At 41.7% G+C, this 23,735-nt stretch overlaps 1 protein-coding gene across 4 annotated transcripts in view; it reads right to left on the minus strand.

Moving 5' to 3' along the window:
- The window catches only part of BRPF3 (bromodomain and PHD finger containing 3), a 34,180-nt gene extending 13,144 nt beyond the window's left edge, over positions 1-21,036 (minus strand). Inside the window, exons 1-10 of one of the 4 annotated variants that reach the window (XM_031964977.1) lie at positions 20,854-21,036; positions 16,278-17,727; positions 14,089-14,245; positions 11,196-11,327; positions 10,105-10,233; positions 9,322-9,634; positions 8,263-8,547; positions 6,326-6,832; positions 4,569-4,673; positions 3,847-3,940 (exon numbers count right to left, since the gene is read on the minus strand). In XM_031964977.1, the coding sequence (XP_031820837.1) occupies positions 3,847-3,940; positions 4,569-4,673; positions 6,326-6,832; positions 8,263-8,547; positions 9,322-9,634; positions 10,105-10,233; positions 11,196-11,327; positions 14,089-14,245; positions 16,278-17,683 (3,128 nt within the window). In that variant the 5' untranslated portion in view covers positions 17,684-17,727; positions 20,854-21,036. The remainder of the gene's footprint in view (positions 1-3,846; positions 3,941-4,568; positions 4,674-6,325; positions 6,833-8,262; positions 8,548-9,321; positions 9,635-10,104; positions 10,234-11,195; positions 11,328-14,088; positions 14,246-16,277; positions 17,728-20,853) is intronic. The other 3 variants (XM_031964980.1, XM_031964979.1, XM_031964978.1) reach the window with 3 other exon arrangements.
- Positions 21,037-23,735: the final 2,699 nt, after the last annotated feature.

Raw genomic sequence — 23,735 nt, forward strand, 5'->3', positions numbered from 1 at the left:
AAGATATTTCAAAGAATGCTGTTGAATTTCCAGATATGCTTGTTAGAGCAGAGTCTTTTAAGTAACATTTTGCTGTATCAAATTAAATGTTTTATTGTAAAAGATTCCAACTGTACACAATAAAGATGTGATCTGCTATAGAATATCATTTGTGAAAGTCTCCTTATTCCTGTCTCAAAAATGACGTGTGTGTGTGTGTGTATAGACTTTTCATTAAAATGTTTACAAAAGAAAATAAAGAGTTAAGATTGGTTTTTTTGGTCAAACCATGATTCCAGAGCACTTACAACGAAATATGTTATCTACCTTTTAACAAAGAGATAATGGACTTATGGTACAGCATAAGAAATATATTTCTGGATATTGGCAATACAGAAATTTGTTTTGCTGAATTATAGGATAGTACTTTCATTTATTTTTTTCCCCAATAAAGAGATGTGGAGAAAAGATTTTTGTTAATTGAAAAAATTAAAATTAAACTTCAAAAATATTTTCCTGGTCACCTTACTTTGACAATAAGGTCCGATTTCTTCCCCCAAAATTTTTGGAACCCTCCCCTCTTTCAGTGGCTGAAAATTCACTTCCTCAAAATTGTGCCACCTTAAGAAAAAACCTTTCCTGAATATACTTACTCTAGTACAACTGTATTTTCTACCTTTGTTTTCTTTAGTGCTATTTCTATTTCATGTATCACATGAAGATTGCACTGTTGAGGCCAAATATGGTATTTCTACTGCTACTAATGGAGAAAAGTTTAAAATCTTTCAAGAGCTTTCCCATTTTTCATCTGTTTGTTGCCCTTTCAGTTTCATCCTCGTATGTTCTTTAAGTGACTGAAACTAATTTGGTCTCTTTGTTTCAACTTTTTGAAAAGTTGTTTACTCCTCTAATTCTTCCTTTTTATAAGCTGATATTTTTAATAATTTAAGTTTTAATCACTGTCCTTTCCTCTATTAAATTTTACAAATGAGTTTATAAATTGGTGATATCCTTGACAACCATCTCTTTCCATTTAGCAAGGAGGCAAAATTAATTAAATAATTAAAGTAAGGCTGATGTAATTTATAAGGCTCTTTTGGGTATCAATGTCTGTTCTTTTATGCATTTCCCATTTCTTGATGTCAGTTTAAGTAGATCATGTTAGATTTGAATCAGTGGCATACCATATCTTATTTTTATTCCTTTTTTTAGTTTGGTACTAGTTTTAAACTTAACTCTTAACAAGTTGCTGGTCTAATTATAGAGATAACAGATTTGAAACATGAAGATTCCAAATCAGCAACCAGGTGCTTAACTGATCTTCTCATTTTTAGTAAGGTTATTTTGTATATACACCATGTCCAGCGTCTCCCATTTCTCTCTTCATACACACGAGGTTTCTGTCAACAAAATCTTTGGACTCTTGTTTTATTCCTTGAACTAATTTTTTCCCCCAATTATTTTTCACCATGCTCTTCCTGATTGCACTGAAATCACAAAATATTCATAATTTTATCTCTAAAGTTTCAATGAAATTTTAAGCTACTAAAGATTAAAAAACTTTGGGAATAACCTGGATATGTTTATTTAATTGGCTGGTTTACCTAAGGTACAATTAGTTATATGCTAATGCTTTTGCATTATGCTTTTCATGGACAATGCAATGAGATGAGGAAATTTTCTAAAAAAATTACAATTTTTGTAGCCCTTAGGCACACAATAAACCAATTTTCCCATAATTGCCTTAACAATTTATTTGCCTCTCCAAGAAGAGCTTATGAATCAGCCTAGTAGATAAATTCCTTTATGGACTATCTACTTGTTTCCTTAGTACCTAGTCCAATGCCTAGTACATAGAAGATACCTGAAAAAATACTTGCTAATTAAGCCTTCCATTTAGCTGTTGACTTCTTTTTTGCCTTTGGGTTTCATTATAACTGGAATGGCAAGCTTGATAATTCAATTCTTCCAGGAGTTATGGTCTATTTTGTGATCCTCAAACAAGTTTCACACTTAAAATACAAACAGTTAACATTTCCAGATAAGGTAAAATTTATGATATTTAGGATCTTCTGCCTCTTTTAATGGCACACTGTCAGTATCCCATAGAAAGTAGAATAATGAACCACATGGATGAGAGTCATTTTGTGTTCTTTAGGTCTTTTTGTTTGCTGTGGTCAATGAATTCATCATTAAGTGGTTGCACCACTGGTGATAATTTTCTTGATACTTAGTCTAGTAAGAGGACTATGGGACCATAGTTTTAAAACTAGTCAAAGCCTCTCATTTTAAAGAAAACTGAGGCCCAGGGAGGGGAAGTAGCTTTTCAAGGTCACACAGGCAATAAATGACAGAACTGGGATTGTAAAAATCACTCATCCCAAAAAACTTCCATGGGGATTAACAAACATCTGTCCAGTGTAGTTTAAAATTTTGCCTGACAATTCATTTGGTTACACCAGAAGAATAAGTTTCTTTGCAAAATCTAGGTTTATGTTATTTTAAAGTACATTCTAAGGCTTTCTTTTTATGTAGGGTTGTTCATTTTTTATTCATATCTGACTATTCATGATCCCATTTGGGGTTTTCTTGGCAGAGATACTAGAGTGGTTTGTCATTTTCTTCGTCAGCTCAGTTTATAGATGAGGAAACTGAAGCAAAATGAAGTGACTTGCCAGGATCACACTGCTCATATAAGTGTTTCAGGCCAGATATGAACTCATAGAGTAAGTGTTCCTGACTCCAGGCCCAGCACTCAACTCACTCCACCACCTAACTGCCCTTTAATGAGCTTCAGATAACTTAAAAAAAAAATCACTAAAGTTCTTCAGTCTCTCTGAACTCAGAAATTCTGTGGAAGAAAGCCCAATAGTCGGTGCAGTTCTTAGTATCAAAAGGAATCCAGGCTGAAAACAAGGAAAGTGGACTCTGCCTTAGTATCTCAAACACAGGATTTTGTTATCTATATACCACTCTGTAGCCAAAGGCAGAAATGACGAGATTCCTTCCTGATCTTATTATTCTTCCCTTTCTCCAGTGCTTTGTTCAGCACCGGTTATACAGTAGATATTCAATAAAGACCTAGAGAAACCCAGAGTTAGAAAACACTTTGAAACCTTAATGACTAGTTTTAAGAGTTTTTTCCATCATGAAAAATATCCCTCATTTCTACTTATACATTTGAGCATTGGATTTAGAATTAGAAGGTCTGGGTCTAATTGGATTATTTATCGATTATTCTCATGTTGGTTATTACCTATGTAAACCTGGAAAAAAATGACTTCATTTCTCGGAGTCCAAGAACTACGTAATATCTAATAAGGTTCCTTCAAGTTTAGCTAAAAACAAACCAAAACAAAAAACAGAGAAGCTTGAGACCTTTGAAAGATAGTTCAAAAGTCCTTATAAGCATCCTTTCTGACTAACATCTTTCATCCTTCAAAGACCATCACCTTTCTGCCAGAAGGTGGGAAAACTGTTTGAAGTGTAAAGAAGAAAGAAGCCACCTTCCAGGCAATCCAACTTCTGTTTTGAATGTGTGCCCTTCATTTGGACCTTTGACTGAAATGTTATTTTCTCCACTTTGCTCTTGGTCAGTTATTATTACCATACTTTTCTACTTTCCCTTGCCAGAAAAGTGGCCTGAAGCCACAGGGACCAAGGTCTTTAAGACCATGGATACCCCCATGAAGTTACAATCTTCTTGGCCCTAAAAATAAGAGCCAAGCAGAAAAGAAACCAAAACCAAACAAACAAATAAAACAAATGAAAACCACAATGGAAAAATCAATCTGTTATTGTACAGAAGCTAAAGGGAAGGGGCAAGAATAGATAAAAAGATGAGGATTTAGGAATTGAAGTCCTTACCTGCAAGTTTCAAATGCCAGGCCACCACCAAGACCAGAACTACATTCTGAATCAGACCCACTTTCTGTGTGCTTCCCAAAGCCGTTGGTGACTCCTGCCAAGGACGGACACACACACACATACACACACAAACACACAGTGAGCTATGGTGCATAAATTAAAATTCCCAACACACACCACTAGTTTAGGGCAGAGTGGAGGGAGTTGGTAGCAGCTATTCAAGTGAGCTTATTGGTCAGGGCTATACTATGTCAGTGACTGAACTTGGCAAGGTGAGGAATTTTTTTTAAAGGCTAATGGGTTTTGACTAATAAAAAAGAATTCTCATTTCTTCCCCCGAAATATTTACCTACAAACATTTCACTTTAAAGAGATGAACACACTCTATATAGGCCAACATTTGAATGCAAAGGCAAAAAACTGAAGCCTTCCCACCCTCATAATTTTCACATGAGTCCAAGTTTTGCTTCTCATTTGAAGACTAAATGGTCATCAGAGAACTTTCTCTGTCCTTCTGGGATCCCACCTTCCTTGTTCTAGATGAACATTCACACCCCTACACAACATACTGCTTGAAATAGGCTGGTATCCTTCTTTTGGAAGAGGGGCAATCAGGAATTAGAAACTAAAAAAAGAACAGCCCTAAAATATGCAGCAAAGTTAGAAAGACATAGAAAGGTGTCAACAAAAACTAAATCTCTCATACTATACTTAAAATGCACCTGTGCTGGAATGAAAGCCAGAATTTCCGAGTTCTAATCCCAGTTCTGGCAACTCATATGATGGTTGAGTCCCTTCCCCTCTTCTCTCAATCTTGGCTCCCCCATCTGTGAAACAGAAAGAATACCTTATCTTGTAGGAATCTGATTAAGTATAAATGAGAAGAGATCTATTTATAGCAGGGAGCTCTTTAGGAAGAATTAAAAACTTTCTCAGGCCATACCAGATCAGGAAAGTGATCACCTCAGTGGCTCAATTGTCTGATAACAGAGCCCCAAAGTAAATTCAGGGACTATGCAATGAACAGCCATCCCCACTTAAGTTCTTGTACACATACATCATCCATACTTCAATTTGTGGGCAAAACAGATGGCCAAAGAGTTACTGTTATTTTGTGTCGGGCAATAACTGTGTCACCTTAGTGAGGTTCCTTAATAACTGCGATTCTGTGTCTAGTCTATTAAATGGGACTATTGTACACACTGGTAGTACCCATTTCACAAAATTGCAGTGACAATCAAGTAGCTCTAATTCAAATATAAAGCATTATTATTCTAATTACACACTACGTGAGGCTAGGAAATGAGCAGATTCTAAATATATTACACTGCTTATCATCCATATGCACCCCAGTGTCTCTCAGAATAGACATTAAATTTAATAGCTAATCCCCTAAAGCAAGACTACGTCAAGGGGAAGTGAGGAAAATGCTTGAACCTGAAGGTCCATTACATCAAAGCATCTTAAACTGTAAGTTGCAACCCTATAGGATTATGTAACTGAATGTGGGGTTTGCAAAATTTTGATTTATTATCAGTAAATGTTTGATAGGCACATCTATTTTATATACCTGAAGACTCAGGAGAAAAAGGGTTGTAAGTGCAAATAGTTTAAGAAGCCTGGCATTTTATGCCCCTAAGTTAAAAGGGGAGCTAGATATTGTGACAGTGTGGCTGATTAAATCTGCAGAGAAAAAGTCTTTCCCCACCCGATAGCAAAGAAAGAGATAAGATAAGAAAGGGACAGAAAAGAGTAAGAACCTGCCAATCAACTCTACACTACAAGCAACCCCACCCCACACACAAATACAAGTTAACATCACTTCTCAGGATTCATTCCTATTCATTCACTCTTGCTGGAACTATTCCCCAGCAGCCTATATTCAAGTTGGCCCAATTTCATCACTACCTTCAGCACACAATCATGCTCATTCTCACCCAGAGAAAACTAAAACATTCTACCCAGACAAATGCTACTCATTCTTGGAGGCCCAGTTCAAGTCTCACCTCCTCAACTAAGTGTTCTCTAACTATTCAATGCGATTTGTCTCTTTTCATCAAATGTAGCTGGCACTCATCTGGCAACAAATACACTGCTCTATGGCACCAACATCTTAATGTCCATACATCTTGGCTACCAACAAGCTATTAGATTCAACCGCCTAGATTGTAAAGGCGTACTTCTCTGAAGTCCCTATTCTGTCTAAGTCAGCACTAAACAAACATTAGGAAATGAAGATGAAACTGCTGGTTGACTGAATCTCTTGATTACTTGTACCATGTAAAACCAGTTTGGGTTACCTGACCCTCAAACAACTAGCTTCCATAGGGTTTATTAAGGAGTAAGTGTCTACTAAAGTATTCTGAGTCTGCCCCCAAAGATAGTACAACTGGCCAGCTGGCAAGCAGAAGCAAACATTAAGCCACTCCTTATTCCCTGAAGCACAAGCAGCAGCAAGCAGAGCCACAGGTTAGGTCACCTGTCTCTTCCACCTGCTGAGGAGACTTCTCCCCATCACTCTCGCTGCAACTCCTGCTTTGTGGTCGTTTCCGAGCTTGCCTCTCATCTTCGGTACTGGCCGGGGAGGCGGGCAGGTCCATCAGACTGTGGTCCTCTCCATTTTCAAGGGCCCCATCAGGGCTTCTTTGAAATGTGACCCCATTCTTGGCCTTTTTGAAGAGGACAGAGGTACGCCGGCCCACACCATTAAGGGAGGACATAGTGGACATCTCAAGGACTGGAAGGGAGAGTCTGTTAAAGCCATTGTCACTCAGTAGGTGTTGGAAGGGCTGGCTCCCTCGCTGTAATGGCACCATGTCCAAAAATTCATCCTCCATCTTCCCATATTTTGAAAGCCGAATTGGGATTTTGCTCTCACTAATTGGTTTCAAGGTTGGAGGGTCCTGGAGGGAATCCAGATCAGACAGAGAAGGTGCTGGCCCCGTGGGTTCCAGAGTTGGGGGATGAGGAGGCTTGGTATCATCTGCTAGAAAGAAAAAGAATCTGCTTGAACATTATAGATAGAGTCATGTCCCCCCGCCCCCCACAAAAACAAACAAACAAAAAAAACCCAAAAAACCCATGATTTATTAACCCAAAGGAATGAAAGCACATGATTTCCTAGGACTTATCAAGCCTCAGAAATCATCCTAAGATGCAGATTTAGGGGGAGTGAGGAAGCTTTTAAGTTTATCAGCTAAACTGGTTGTAGTTCTGATAGTACATAGAAAATTTCCTTTGACTTGACCAAGTGCTTTCTTTTTTGTGATTCCATTTTGTTTCAGACCACCCATGTGAATGAAGGAGGAGGAGCATTAAAGATCCCTGGTTTACAGATGCTGAAACACATTTAAGTGACTAATCGAGACTCGCAAAGAAAGTCAGTGAAATCAAAATTGAAGTCTCTTGACTCCCAAGTCCAAAGCTTTATCTATCTATCTATCTATCTATCTACCTATCATATGTCTCAGTAAGCTTCAGGCTATCTGCCCCTATCATTCTCTCTGCCATACCTCAGACTTAATGGGACCTTCTTCATAAGTTTGAACCCTGCTCATGTGAGACAGCACCAGACCCCAAAGAAACTAATATTCATCTTACCAATTCATCCAATTTCCATAGTCTCAAAACCCAATTTCAGACCAAATCCCCAGTTGTGCCACCAAGATACCTCTCCCCACTGGGGAAAAGAAATGAAAAGCAATTCTCTTCACTAAATACCTAAAGTCTCTAAGTGCATTCTTCCTGGAAGCAACTTGCAAATTAAGACTTCTGGATAGGGCCCATAGGGTATTACATTTCAAAGGGAACTTGGAGACAATATAGTGCAGCTTCCTCACTGTACAGAGGAAGCAGCAGAAACCAAGACAAGGGACATGACTTGTCCAGATCCCAGAGCAGGTCAGTGGCACAGCCAGGACTAGAATTCGGGTGTCCCATCTTAGAAATCGGAGGATTACAGGTTTGAAACTTAAAAGGATCATCTAGTTCAACCTTTTCATTTTTACAGATGAGAAAACTGAGGCCAAAAGAGAGACTTATCCAAGATCACACCAAGTTCTAAAGCAGCAGAGGTGAGATTGGAGTGTGTTCCTCTGACACTGAATCTAGTAAGTTTCCTGACCCAGGCTCTCTGCACTGTGCTGAACTTCCTCAAGTCTCTCATCTCCACATCAAAACCTGTTCTCAGATACTCCATGCACACAGAGGTACAAGTAACTGTTAACAGCTTCAGGTATTACTGTACCAGGGATTCTGGCAATTCAACTGGTGCTAGAGCCTTAAGATATAAAAATGAAGCTCTAGTGGTGGGCTCACAGGCATCCACCCACCAGCTGGGAATCAGCAGGGAGTTGTCTGGGCCTTCTCTATCAGAAAATTTAACAACACTTGGCCCTTCCTGTGCACACCTCTCACCTTTCTCCCCATCCTCCTCTTCCTCTCCATGCAGGGCCTTTTCCACCACGTCCACCTCCTCCCGGGGCCCTGGTGGCAACTCCCCATTGGGCACCATCTTGTTTGGCTGTTGCTGTGCCAGCTTTTGCCGGAGGGTGTTGATCTCCCGCCGCAGCAGGCGAACACGGCGGGTCCGAGCCCCACTGGATCGCATCGTGCTCACCAGGTCCAGCTTCTCCAGAAGCTCCTTCAGCTGCACCTCCAGGGATAGGTGAGCCCGGTTCTCTGGGAGGAGGATGTTGTCCACTGCCAGGGAGAAGGGAGGACAGAGGGGGCTGAAGGACCAGCACGGCCGAGGGCAAGGGGAAGGAGCTGAGTCCTCTGGATGAAATACACTCTCCTGAAATGCCTGGGACCGGAGCTTCTAGCAGAGTCACTGTAGAGCCTCAGCCCTGGCAATACCACTGCACAGAGGGGAGCCAATTGGGCAAGATCAGAATGTGGGAAGAATCTGCAGGAAGCAGCTCACAATCAAGATTGGGCTTCTTGGACGGGGTCAGAGGCAGAAATTTCCTTGCCTGGTTGACTGTCTGGCTTCTACAGCAGAGCTGAAAGCCCTGAGGATCAATGCTCTGAGCTCAAGTGATTCAGTCTTTCTGTTACCAACCTATTTACCCCCCAAAGAGACTGACAGACACCAGCATGCAAGCCCCATAATACCAACCACACAAGGAAGGGGAAGCCCAAGAGGAGAAGCCTTATGAGAGGCTCCAGCTCCCTAAGCCAGTTTTCCAAAGTGCTCCTGCTGTCCCTGTACCTTTTGAAATGAGCTAAGTGCACTGAGCTTTCGGTCTTGAAAAAGTTCCTGTTCTGCAAAGGGCAAGCCTAGCCAGGGCCCTCCCCACCCCGAAACCAAGACACATAGTGTATATAACCAGTCCTGTTTCCCATATATGTCCCATTACCTACCAGCTTTTACTGTCCAAACGAATTTTCTCTGGCCCTCTAACTCTGCCAGTGGTAGCCCAGCCCAGCCCAGCTGCTTATCCACTAGTTTCCCCACCACCCCAAGCTTCTCACCGTCCTCCCAGGAGAAGCGATAAAAGTCCTCCATTTTGGGTGACTCAGGTAGGTGGGTTCCCACCTCATGGTCATAGCCGATGTTCTCTGCTTGTCGCCGGGCATGCCGCAGGACAGCCCCTCCCAGGTCCCTCAAGCGGACAGCTGCTCGGTGGAAAATTGTATCTTTAGCATTGTACTTCATACAGTTGGTAACCATAAGGTTAAAGTCCTCCTCAAATTCCTCCAGGGTGCGGTATAGATGGGACTCCAACTTCAGCCTCATGGTGGAAAAATCCATTGGCTCGGATATGAATTCCAGGTAATCTGGAACCTAAACATATAAAACCTGTACAATTACAAAAACCATTTACTAGCCAAACAGAGTGCACCCTTCAACGGCACTCTTAGTTGCCCCTTCCAACTGGTCCTGCTAAGCTTACTGGCAATTCCTTGCCCCTATTCTTCTAAAATTTGCCCTTTCCCCCACCATCACCTCAGGGCCCCCATCATTCAACCCATCCCACACTTTCAGCTATTTAATTTGTGGGGCCATTTTCCAGGGTACCAACTCTTTATCCTCTTGGAAGGATAAAGTCCTAGTTCCAATTTAAAAAAAAAAAAAGAGTCCTGGTTCCCTAAACTTATTCCTTTTCCACTTAATCATATACCTAAGACCCCTTTTAAAACTATATCTGGTCTGGAAGCTCTCTTAAATATTATATTTCTGTCCCAGCAGTGCCAATACCATAGACAAGTTGACAGGGGCAGTTTGGTGGCAATGATGGTGAGGAAAAAACTTGCCTCACTCAGGTTGACAGGTTCAGCAAAGATTTGGGCAGAATCTTTCTCCTGTAGAAGATTCAGAGTAGTACGCAACAAGACATTAAAAGGAGTCAGCTTCAATTCCATTGCAGCCTGCTGCACTTTGACCTAAAGAGTCCAGAAGAAGGGGGAAAAGTGATGATTGAGAATTTGCATGTTTTCTCCCATCCCCCCCACCCCCACCATTACAACACTTATTCTTGTTAGATGGCTAGCTACACCACCCATGTAAAACTGCTAAGTGGTGACAAGAGTCTGCAGCAGGGATGGCGAAATTGCCAGCCCTCAACACACAACAGTGAAAGGACAGGCAGAGCATAGGACAGCTTAGAAATGAAAGCTTCTTACCCTGCTACCCATGCCAAAGGAAGACTGCTTTCTGCTCATTACTTAAAGCAGTAATGACAGATGGCTGAGTATGCACCAGGAATTTCATGAAGGGTTAGCACAGCTGGCTCAGACCCAGTGATCAAAGTCAGGTTATTTCTCCTGGCTCCAGAAATTGAGCATAGGCTGTGCTGCCCAGTCTACAAGGTATAAACTTGGTACTACAGCTTTCAGTCATGGGCCAGAGGCAACCCTAAGAGAGTTCTAACTGCTCTTCTGGGCCCTCCTGAGCCCCTGTGATTATGAAGCTGGTCTAACATGACTTCACAGAAAGAAATTAAAATATACCCACTCTGCCTTTGTGGCTCAACAAAACTACTTGCCTTGCTTCTATAATCAAAGAGACCAGATCTGGATCATGGTGTTTTATCCAGATGTTAACAAAACATCTAAACACCTAGGGATTATAGAATAGAATAAAACAGTTCATACCATTAGGATATGAATCTCACTGGGCAATGAAGATATGCACAGGGAGCATTAAGTAACAAACAATGAATTGCCAAGCGAATAACATAAGACAGTGCTACAGAAATCTAGATAGACCCCAGAATGGGGCCAAGGCTAGGTAGTCACCTGTTAAATAGTCACAGAACAGATTTTGATAGCACTCAATGACATCTGGGAATTCAGTGATTGGCTTTTCTCTTAATTTAGTCAAGAGTTTTAGAGGAAGTTCTTACCTGTTCCCTCTTGAGCTTCTCTCTCTTTCGGATCAGCTCAATCAGCAGTCGTGCCCTTTCCAGGTCATGGCGCAGTTTCTGCCAGTATTTAAGCTCTTCCTTTACAGCACTGGTTTTCTCGTCCTGTTCCTTCTAGGAAGCAAAGGGAGGAGCTGGGGGGGATGTGGGAAACACGCACCTTCTGTAGATGTCAGCCACCTCCCTAAGCCTTGGCAAAAAAAAAAAAAAAAAAAAAAAAAATCCCCTTTTCCCTTCCTTTCCATTCGCTAAGTGTGGTTATGAATTTTTTACTGCTACATAATTGCCAACTACGAAAAGGCATACAGGAGTTGAGACCACCAAAGGAAAACTGTATCCCTAATGTGAGCAGGGGGAAAAGGGAGATTTATTTCCCCAAATAAGGATCAAATTAGGCCTTTTTCCTACAAGCAGCTATTAAGCACATTGGAATTTTTCTAGAGGGGAAGGGGAAGGAGTGCAGGATGCTATAAAAGAATCATCAGAGAAGGTTGGGATTCCTCAAGATTTCCTAGACCCAATGAGTTAACTCTTGCAGAGTGACAATAGACATGAAATTGCAAAAGAAAAAAATGGAAGGAAGGAAGGAAGGAAGGAAGGAAGGAAGGAAGGAAGGAAGGAAAGAAGGAAAGAAGGAAAGAAGGAAAGAAGGAAAGAAGGAAAGAAGGAAAGAAGGAAAGAAGGAAAGAAGGAAAGAAGGAAAGAAGGAAAGAAGGAAAGAAGGAAAGAAGGAAAGAAGGAAAGAAGGAAAGAAGGAAAGAAGGAAAGAAAGAAAGAAAGAAAGAAAGAAAGAAAGAAAGAAAGAAAGAAAGAAAGAAAGAAAGAAAGAAAAACAGAAAAAATGGCTAGATGAGATGTTTGCGATTAGGAAAAAGAATGAGATTGAAAAGGGACAGGAAGCAGCTGATGGAAGACTATGAATGTCAGACTGAGGTATTAGTGTAGAGTAGAAGAAAAAGTACTGAACTTGAGTCAAAAGTTCTGATCATAGAATTCATTATAAACTTGATCAAATCATTTCCCTTCTCTGAATCTTATGAGATGGTCTTGAAGATCCCCTCCAGCTCTGATATTCCAGAATATTCTGACATGCAACTAGCTTCGCTAGATTCTGAGCAGGAATGGATAAAAATGACTTCTAAATAAATACATAGGGGTTTTGTTTAAGACTCCCCTGAAGTCGCAAAGAACTTGAAATAAAGAGACTAGTAAGAAACCACCATAGTAATGATAATAAGACCTTAGAATAGAATGGAGACTGAAAGAATGGAAATGGACAAATGTCCGTTAGATTCAGAGATTGACTGGTATAGAGAAATCATGCAAAAAAATTAATAATGGGAGGGGGAAAAAAGCCAAGTGGAAAGGCATTGATTGGTATAGGGGGAATGACAGGCACTGGTCAGGAGTTCAGATTTCAATTCTGATTCTTGCAGCCTGTGTGATCTTAAGAATCTGAGTTTCCTGATCTGTAAAATGAGATATCCCTAGGTGATCTTAAGGGCACTTCCAATTCCAGATGTATCATCTGATGCTCTATTATGAGATTTCAATATAGTGAATGGGGTCTTGATGGGGACAGAAGAGTTGGGAGAAGGTGCTGAATCACTGGAGAAAGAGGACAATAGTGAGGATTTCAATTTTCAAAAACTCTATAGGAATCTAATAATAGAAATATCCTATAGTAAACTGGCAATAATGGGACAAGAAAATGAACAGAAGGTCGGGATTGGGAATGTGGCAGAATTTGGAGTCCAAAATATATGATGTAAATGGCTGTTAAGCCATAAGGGATTAAAAGGAATAATGAACCAGTGAATATAGTTAAAAAGAAGAATCATCACTAAAGGGAGTTATCAAGGAGGTGGGAAAATCAGAAGCTGAGGGAAGACATGGCAAATGCATCAAATATAGTTCAATCAAATAATATCAAATAAAGTTCAAAAAGAATGAGAACAGGACTATCAAAAGGGATCACTGTGACCTATAGAAAGCAGTATCATCAGTTTCAGTAAAGTGGAGATAAGTAAGATTAGACTGAAAGGTCCTCAAGGAAAACTTAAAGGCAGAGAAGTGTGGTTACAAATGAAAACAAATAAATGAGCCAGCAATTGGAGGGGGTAGCAGAGTCAATGAAAGCTTTTTTCATCTTGGGAGATAAATATGAATATATAAAGGCTTAAAGAAGGAATTCTCAAATTCTTTGAGAGCCCATACTTCTGTAGCTTTTCAGTAAACATTCCTCTACTCATCCCCCATGTAATATAAATGCAAAAAAAGTCTAGTTTTCTATGCACGTCCACATGAAAACATAAATTTTAAATGATTACTCTTTCCTTTCCTGTGGCGTATCAAAAATTGTTTAACTTCATTCATTGGCAATCATTTGGAGTTTTTAAAACGTTGCAATAGAATAATAGTTGTTTGCCAAAAACTTTTTCCCTTGCCTGAGAGCATACATATCAGTTAGGTCTAGGAGAAGGAATAAGTAAAAAGGGAAAAATTATGACATTGAGAAGGAATGACCACAAGATTACATTCAAATCTGTTTTATTTCTTCCCTCCTCCCAAAGTTTCCAAGCTCAATATCCCACTTTTCTATGTTTCTGCTGCCTGTTACTAGCCTACTGAACTAAGTCTTGACACTGTTCTTGAAGTTTTATTTCCCAAACCTGCCACGGCCCTGGAAGTGATTGTCTTAAAGAGTCACAATGCAAACTGATGAGCCTCATAATTAATGGCCATAAGTGCCTCAGGCAAGAACAATCCAACCTGTAAGCTGCCACATTTCAGCAGTGTGGGGCCAGCCACATATGCCACCCCCTCATCATGTCTCTGAGTATGTTTCCATTCTTCCCCATAGCCGTTCACCCACCTGCTCAGCATTTCTTTGGGACTGAAGGTGTGAGTGTAGGCGCCGGATGAGTGGAACACCATTCCTCGCTTGTCGTTTCAGCAGCCAGTAGTTATGAAGCCGCTGCATGAATTGGTTCTTCCTCTGCAGAGAGAGGCCACTACAGATCTTGTTCAACCTTGGGAAGATTAGGGACGGGGAGCAGGGAGCAAGACAGGTATGTATTCAGAGTCAAAGGAAGTCTGGGTCATGGAGCCCACACCCCTATCCTGATTTTAGTCTTCTACTAGATCTGGTGAAGTAGGGACAAAAAAAGAGCTGTAGAGTTTCCAAACACTTCAAGTCCAGAGAAAGATTTAAATGATAATAGTAAAGTCAGGTATCCAAAATTCAGCATCTTGGATTTTTACTACCAACCTTCAACCTAACCTCTTCCAATGTCACATACTGGAAACACAATGGAAGCATTCCTATTGTCAGTTTTTCAATGCTTTAAGGAAAACAGGGCAAAAGGGAAGCTTTGTACACATAATGCCTAACAATTATGAGATGCTTCATAAACACTTGCTGAGTACCTAAAATATGTGCACATCCCTACATCCTTGAAGAATGTAGACAAAGGAAATAAGAGGTAGAGTAAGCTATAAGAAAATATTAATTACTGTTAATGGCACAAAAAGAAAGAACTCCTCACATCTGTATAACAATCGATGGCTTAAGAAAGAACCACATGAGGTCCCCAAGACAATAGATTAAAGAGGTCATATGATTTACACATGTATCTAAATGGATTTGAACCCACATCTCCCGATTCCAAATTCAGCAATCTTTTTCCAAAACTATGATGTCTCATAAGAAGGGGAAACTGGAAATTATGTACCAGGAGTACTATCATTTGGGTCACATATAGCTCCCTTAGAGATATCCTAATATTTGGGACTCTTACTGAAAACACTGAAGTCACAAGAATTTTGCCCAACTTTTGATCCAATGAAAATATCTGAGGTCTAAAAGCATATTTGTATGACTCTAGAAAGCTCATTAAGGTCCTTTATTCTTATACAAAAAGAAAAGCTAATAAAGCTCAGGAGAAGTATACTGACCAGGTGGCAACTGGGGTGAGGGGAGAAGAGCAGCTCTTAAAAAAAGTACAAAGAGCTCTCTCTTTCATCCAGCCTTTTTCTCTACTCTTTAAGTAAAACCTAACATGGTACTCCCCTTCTCCCCCCCCCCAACAAAAAAAAAATTGATATTTAACAGGTACTAATTCATATTCAGATCACTCCAACCCTACAAATTGCAGCAAGTTTCATTCTTATTCCCAGTTTCTGAACCAGTTTGCCCACAAGGAACCCAAAAGAATTCAGGGATTGGGTGGTGAAAACTGTGCTCAAAGAAAAGATTTAATATAACAACTCTACAAATATGGACTAAATTCTGTGCCTGCTCACCCAGTATTGATTCCAACCCGAAGCAGATGTGAGCCAAAACGGAATAAAACAGGAAAGAAGCAAAATTCTGTTAGAATATATTATAAACCTTGAGTGAGTCCCTTCTCTCCAGTTATACTCCCCTAGGTATATGCTCTACTCCAGCATAAGTTATTAGCAAACTCCTTAAATGACTTAATTCTTTCTTCTTCCCATCTTCATATTCTCCCTATACTTTTCTATGAAAAATAGGATGTACTAAATAGATCAGAGGACAAGAATTAGAAGACCTAGATCTCTGAGTGTCAGTAACTGCCATTAAATGAGTGTTGGTCTTGAGCAAACCACTCCCTACCTTTAGGGTATGTAACTCAGCTCTAAGGGATGAGCCTAAAGGATTTCTAAAGATCTTCTTGGTTGTGAAATTCTAGAAGTCTATGAAAATATTCTTTCTTAAGACTGATCTTCTCTAGAAAAACTTCCTTAACTCATCACCCTCTCTCCAAAACTACATTTCTCTCATCAGTCCAAGAACATTTCTCATTACCAATGGCAGTTCTTTTCTGCCTGATTACTTAGTGCAGATTAGATTATGTCTGACTTAATAGAACTGGAGGTTCCAGATAATTGCACATCCAGAGACCTTTCCTTTTCTCAAGGTCAAGTCCAAGGAAGGGTGTGTCTCACTTTTTCTCTAACTCTCCAAAGTGACTGAATAAGAGTTCCCAGAGACCTCATACTTGGTCAATGTTCCTGCCTGGCTTGGTGGCTAGAGCTCACCTGCAGGATGGGATCTGTGTTATAGTCACAAGGGGTGCTGTTGCAGGTGAATCCTTTGATGAATCCTCTGATTCCTTCTTGATCTTCTGCTTTACTTTCATTTTGTTCTTCTTTACAGTAGTCTTCAGGGCACTACTTACTAGAACCTTGCTTTCTTCTTCTCCTCCTCCATCCTTTACCTCATCTTCTTCCTCACCTTCAATGGAGATCACAGGGAGGACATCCTTCTTCACAGTGCCTGGGGGAGAGTGGGCTTCACAATAGGCTGTTTTGCGCACTGTGAAAGTGGTACCATTTAGGCTGGTTTCTCTCATGGGCTCTATCTTCATAAACAACCCAGCCCGCTGGGCACATGTCACATGAAAGGCTGTGTAGCAATTCACCTTATGGCATTGAATAGCAGCACCTAGACCCTTCTGCTTACAAATATAGCAGGTCAGTTTCCATCTAGCTGGTGGGATATTGTCAATACCCTCAATAGGCTCCAGAAACACAGTATTAGCAAAACAGACCTCAGGGATCCAGATGGCACACACCACATGAGCCCAGTGCCCATCACTGGTCTGCTTGAAGGCCCCACCCTTGTTGGGGCAAAGAACACAGTCCACAGGACGGGAAGGGGACTGTAAGCAGCATCGGCAAAGCCACTGTCCCTCTGGAATATAGGGGACCCCATAGCACTCCTGGTGTACAGCCAGGTTGCAAATATCACAGAAGAGGATGACATTGCTATTGTGACACTCATCATCCATGCAGACACAGCAGAAAGCATCTTCATCGATAAGTGTCTGCTGAGCTCCACTACTTCGGCTCTCTAAATAGGATTCCTTCTCCAGTCTATCCACTAACAATTCAAATGTGTCAGCGGAGATGGTCCCATGGCCATCCACTAGTCTCTTTTCATTTACCATGTCTAACCAGGCCAGATCTTCCTCATCCATGTCATATTCAACATCTGCATCCAAGTCCTCTGGTGGCTTCTCAATGTACCTGTAATAAGCAGCAGGGAGGGGTGGTGCATCCGGCTGGCTGCAGGACTCAACCACTCGGAAGCTAGGCTGAGGCAAATGGAAGGAAGTACCTGGGGCATGCTTGGAACAGGACTCCTTTTTCTTGCCTTTTGAAGAAGGTTTCTTGGACTTGCCAGGAAATAGAGGCTGCTCACTGTTTTCTTTGTTGCTATTACATTCAGTGATGTCCTGAGCTGTCAGCTCATCCTCAGTAATGATTTTCAGAGGGTCATAGATGCTGATTCGGTGCAGTCTTCCATCAATGTCCACCTCCACAATTCGTTGTGCCTGGGCATAAGTTAGTGTCTCTCGAGTTGGGGAGCACTTGAGGCTATAGGGGGATGGAGAACGCCTGCCTTCAGCATTCTGCCGTGATCTCCTTCGAGGCTTCCTCATATTACTTGCAGTCCAAATAAGTGGAGTCTGGGAGGGAAAAAAGTCTAAGAGAAAAAATTAAGAGAAAAATATAAGCTGGTAGACAGGGAACACAAATAGCACATAGTGGCTAATACAAACACATAATAAGAATATTCCTTTAAGAGACCAAAAAGAACATGTTGGTTTCATGGATCCCCATTTAGCATTAAAATATTTAACATTAAAATTGTGGATTTACATTCTTATTGTTTTATTTTGGATCGAATCTGTGATTTAATTGCCATAGGGAACTCTCAGTGATAAAAAAAAAAAAAAAATTCCATACTAATGCAAATCAGTACCCTCTGTGAAATTTACAATCTTAGAGTTAGTAGCCAGAAACATTAAGTCAAGTCACTTGTTCATTGAGGTCAATTTAGGGGCAGGACTTAACCTGAACCCTTCCTTACTCCTAAGGCCAGCTCTCTATCCACTACACCAGGTACTTTTAATAGTTCTACAAACATTTTGAGGTTTACAGAATATTTTTCTCACAATAGCTCCTACAAGGCAGGTAGTACAAGAATTATTATCTTATTTTACAGAAGAGGAAGCAGATCTAGAGTTCAATCAAAATTCATCCACTCTTAAGTTCAACACAGTAATCTCTTACAGATACCTAAACCATAGTTACCCCCAGAATCATGAAGACCAAAAATAGCATCACACTTCTAATTAAATATATATTCCTTCTTGGTTCAGACTTCAAACTGCACACACACAGTATTTGAGCTTTGTAAAAGTTTTTGAAGAGAAACGCTGAAAACTATAGTACTGTCCTTAGTAAAAGAATCAGGAAAATAATTTAGTGTAATCTGTAGAATGCTTTAAATCAGACATGTCTGAAAGCCTTGGAAATTCATCAAAGAAATTCCTATTCTGAATCACAAAGTATTAAAATGCCCTTACTACATGTTATAACCTCAAAAGATGATCCCTTACAAAACACACTGTTCTATATCCATACAGTGTTGAGAACTATTGTATACAATGGTTCTGAAGTTTTCCATTAGAAGTTTTGGAGGAAGGGAGCCACAATTGCTGACAAGGAAATTCTTGGCTCTCCCACGGGTATAAGTAACTTTTCTGGAAAATGGAACCTAGAAGACAAGTTGACTTGAGCTGACAGTAGACAGACAGTGGGGTAACAGGTGCTTCTACCTGAAAGGGGGAGGAGGGAATAAGATGATGCATACAAAGTACTTTGCATATTTTAATGCACTATATAAATAACAAGTCATTAGTCTCCCCAAGACTTAAATACTATATAAGCATCTATTATAATTCCACAAAGGTAGATAGATTATCCACATCTGTAAAGTGGGGATGCCACTATCAAATTACAAGTAGACTGAAAAAGCATCCTTCAGAAGCCATTATTCTGGAAAAGGAATGGGACAAGAAGTTAAAAAGCCTTAACTTTTTTGACACTCTGCTTCTATTAATTTATCATATGAACACGAACAAGTGACTTTTCCTCTTTGTGCCTCAGTTTCTTCTTCTATGAGATATAATATCTCCCTCTCTCATGCTATTATAAAGAACAAAAGAGATAATGCATATAAAATTGCCTTGAAAAGTATAAAATGCTAATGTTTATTATCCTTAATAAGGTGTAATTAGTATCATGCTTACTAATAGCACCTATCCCAATAGTAGCCCAAGATTGACACAAGTAACAACCTCATCATTCTGGCAAAAATGTATCCAGGTTATTATACAAAGGAAAGGGAAGATGAAGAAAGTCATCATGGAGGATTGACCTGTATTGGGAGGGCTCCGAGTCAGACATGGAATTGTCTGACACCAGCTGGAGGTCTTAGAAATGCCTTTGGGGCACCCTGTGGCACATGAAGCTGCTGTCAGCCTGCCTGCACCCATTGCCAAATGCTTTGAAGTCCTGCTTCTTTTATTCACCTCCCAAAGAAACCACCTGCTTTCTCATCTACTTGAGGAAAGGGGTGGGAGGTGTGTGTGTAGGGGGGGAGGATCACTGTATAATTCCCTCCCTGACTTTTCCCATCAAATACCCCACCCGTTAACTAGCCTGGCGAGGCTCAAAGGAAATCGGGAGAAGTAAATCCACCAAATCTGAAGATGTGGATTCCAAATACAACTTGTGTCAATTAAGGGACAAATCACTTAAGTTCCAATGGCCTCAGCTTCCTCTTCTGTAAAATGAGGCCAGAACTAGATGGTCCCTTAAATTCCTTCCAGGGTGGAAGGATCCTCCTAGGAATGGTTCTGTGCTAAGTGGGAACAGGGACTATAGGAACCATCTCCCTACCCTCAAGAAGCTTACATTTTAGTTGCAATTTAGACAGAGGTCGGTCAGTGCGTGCCCGCAAAGAAAAACATCACCAGCCTAGCCCAGAGTTCTTCCATCCTCCTTCCCCTCACAACCGCTAAGATAACTGGGGAGTTGGGGTGGGGGAGGGGGTGGTGTCCCCACCAGGAGGCCTCCCCTTCCACCTGCCCCTACGAGGCTTTGCACACACTAGGTGCAGAACGGAGCTGCTGAGACCTGGCACTTTCATCAAGTACGTGAAGTCTCTAGCGGAGCCCTGCCGCGTTACTTCTTTGATCCTTTTGGGGAGGCGGAGAAAAGTCGAAAGGGAAACACTATCAACCCCCTGAAAAACTGGGGGAGGAGAGAGATGTAAAGACAGACAGACAGAAGAAACACTGATAAAGCGAGGGAGAGGAGTCGCAGCTCTATTGGCCATTTGGCCTGCCAATCCCGGAAGCCCGGGGCCAAGAGCCGCGGAGAGGCGAGGCCATACTACACAACTTCCAATCGGTGAGCACGGAGTGGGCGGGGCTAGCGCAGCGGGGGCAGGGCTCTCCCGCTCAGCCGCCAGGGCCAGGGGAGACAAGATGGCGGCGGCGGCGGGAGGGGGGTCCCGCTCCTCAGCTTTGCCTGCCTCCCTCTCGGCCCACTCGGGCCTCCGCCGCCTCCGCCCCTAGGGAGGAGTCGCGCGGTTCTGCTGCTGCTGCTGCCGCTGCCGCCGCCGCCACCAACGCTGCAGCCCGGAGCGGGAAGCCTCCTCCCTCTCTGGAGCCCCTCCCCTCTCTTTCCCCTCCTCCGGTCTCCCGGGCCCCGCAGGCCCCATGCCCCCGCCCCCGCCCGGGCCCGTGGCCCCCGTTACCTCAGCCCGGCCTGGCCGCTCGGGGGCCCCTTGGCAGGAGAGAGGGGCCTCCTGCTCCCCCACCTCTGCGTCCTTCGCGCTGGCCCCGCGGCGGCAGCTTGTCCCCGGGGGAGGGGAGGGGAAAGGGAAGGGAAGGGGAGGAAGGGACGGGAGTCTGAGCCACCGCCGCCGCCGCCGCTGCTGCCGCCACGGAGCCCGGCCAGGGGAGGCAGCGCGGGGGGAGGGATCAGCCCCCAGGCAGGACCCGCCCCTCCGGCCTCCCCCCGCCGCTGCCGCCGCCGCCCCTGCTCCCGCTCCCTCCCTCCTTTGCTCCCCGCCCGCGCCTCCGCCGAAAAAGCGGAAAAAAAACCCACTCGCCCTCCTGGGAGAGAGGGAGCCGGGCCGCTGGAGCGGAGCCGGGCCGCTGGAGCGGAGCCGGAGCAGCCCCGTCGCTGTCGCCGCCGCCGCCGCCACGGGGGCACGGTCCTCCCCTCAGCCTCACGGTGGCGGTACGGACACCATAGCGGGGAAGGGAGGGGGCGGCCTGCGCGCCTCCGGGCCTCCCTCGCCCGCCCCTCCCTCCGCGCTGCGGGGAGCCCAGGGCGGCTGCTGGGGGGGTGGGGGGGGGCGGTGTGGAGGCTGGCGAGCGGCCCAGCTCCGCCTCCCGCGCCTCCAGCAGGTGGAGGTGGTCGCCAGGATGGAGCCTAGTCCTGGGTGACCTTGAGCATGTCGCTTACCCCTCCATGGGGCCTCAGTTTCTTCATCTGTGAAACGAGTGGATAGGACTAGATAACCTGTAGATCCCTTCCAGCTCTCTGGGAAGTTGTAAAACGATCAAGCAATACCGAGGAGAAGGGAGGATGAGGATAAATGTAGTAGAAAGACTGCAGGATTTTCTAGTCTGGACACCTGAGGTCAGATTCCAGCATGACCTGTGTCAAAGTGTTTTGACCCCTCTGGGCCTCAGATTCTTAATATAAAATAGAAGGGTTGGACTGCGCACATGATCAGCTCTATAGCCAGGATCCTGAGTTAGTTAATTTATGTAGCCTACAAAGAAACATGACCTCCCACCAAAAAAAAAAAAAAAAAAATTTAGCACCTTCTCAAAGATCTGATTATTCTCCGATTACTTCCTCTTCCTTTTGAAAACAACAGTGAACACTTCTACCTATGTTTTGTACAAATGAAACCAACTGGTTAGTTATCCTAATTAAACTAGTCATTGGACTCGATAGGATTTTTAAAATGAAGTGCTAGGGGATGTTGGGGTAAAAAAAAAGTTCCTGTTCCTAAATTACATTTCAGTTGTTAGCTTGTTTTACATATTTAAATACAGTAGTTCAAGTGTCAGTCTTAAATAACCGCTAAAAATATCTTGTTAATTTTTTGTAAATAGGAAAGTTCTTTTTTCCCTTTAAGAATAAGTTTTGCAATTTGTTACAGGGATTTTTTTTTTCTTTTGAAGCTGGTGAGATGGAGGTGAAAGCTCCATAATAGATTGCCAGAAGAAAAAAATCTAGGGTCATTGAAGCCTTTAAAGAAAAATAAGTGCAAGTTAATAGAAGAGCAGGATAGCTTTGAAAGTTACATGTTGAAATTATTACATAAAAGGAAAAGCAGGATGTACCTCGAGAGATTTTAAGGTTTCAGGTATAGTTCTTTCTCTGTTCTACTTTGTTCATATAAACAGTTTGGGGGGGGGGGGGGGATAAGTAGCAACCTCAAATTTATTTGTAAGCAAATTGTACTGCACTTGATCAAAGTACATTTTAAGAGAGGAAAAGGTCAAATTATTTACATTATACCTACTCTTTCTTGAATGGATTTTGTCCTTGCAATTAAAATTGAAATTGCATCTGTGTGATATCAAGTACCAGTAGACAATTGCAACAAAAATGTTCTGGTGGTACCTTGGTTCATGAAGGATAACATAGTTTAAGTTTTTCAATTGTAACTGAATGATCCACAACATTCATTTGTAGAACAATCTTAGAATTGTTTTTCTTTACATAAATCTAAACTCTGGTAGCATATACCAACTAAGAGCCCAGTTAACTGCCTCGCAAAATACTGCAATATCCTATTCTAAGTTAATAAAATAAATTTAAATGTATATAATAAAGTATTAAACACAAGGAATTTTCATGTTACAATATAGTATGCTAGTCATATTAGCAATATTGAAATACACACAAAAAAGTGGGAAACAAATTCAGGAAGTTGTGAAGGTTGAGTTTGAATCATAGGTTAAATTATTCCTTGGGATGAAAGGTGAAAAAAAATTTAGAAGCCAGAGTCTAGAAAAATAAACTGTTGAGTAGGAACTAAATATCAAACCAGACTCAAAAAGTGTTACAGTATACAATCTACTCTGATACTTAACTTGGACCTCACATTCCTCTTCATAGAATTTAGGATTGATGGCAGAAAAGAAAAATCAATTTAGAAGTCAATGAGAAAGAATTTGACTTGGTCATTACCAAAATGTAAAATACTTTGGGTGGAGGGGGAGACTGCTTAAGAATGGTAGTATCTAATTTCATTTTTCTTTGAAAAATTCAAAATATAGTTGGAAATCCATACCAATTTTTTTTTCTCTTGACAGTTATTATCTAGGTGATACTTATTCCAATGGGAATTTTCAAAATGGGTGAATGTATACCTAAAACAGTGCATTCTGTCTTGTAACAATAAGTGAAAAATATATTTGTTCAATGAGGATATGTTGCAAAATAACAATTTGTGTTTTGTAAGTTTTCCTCATTAAAACTATTCACATTAGAAGTTTATTCAGCCTGAGATTTTTCAGCTTCCATTTTTAGTTAATACTTTAAGACCTTTACTCACATAAATTTTGACCTTTGACATTGGTTTCTTATTACAAAGTAATCACATAACAG

This window comes from Sarcophilus harrisii, chromosome 4 (assembly GCF_902635505.1).
Source record: "Sarcophilus harrisii chromosome 4, mSarHar1.11, whole genome shotgun sequence".
Classification (NCBI taxonomy): domain Eukaryota; kingdom Metazoa; phylum Chordata; class Mammalia; order Dasyuromorphia; family Dasyuridae; genus Sarcophilus; species Sarcophilus harrisii.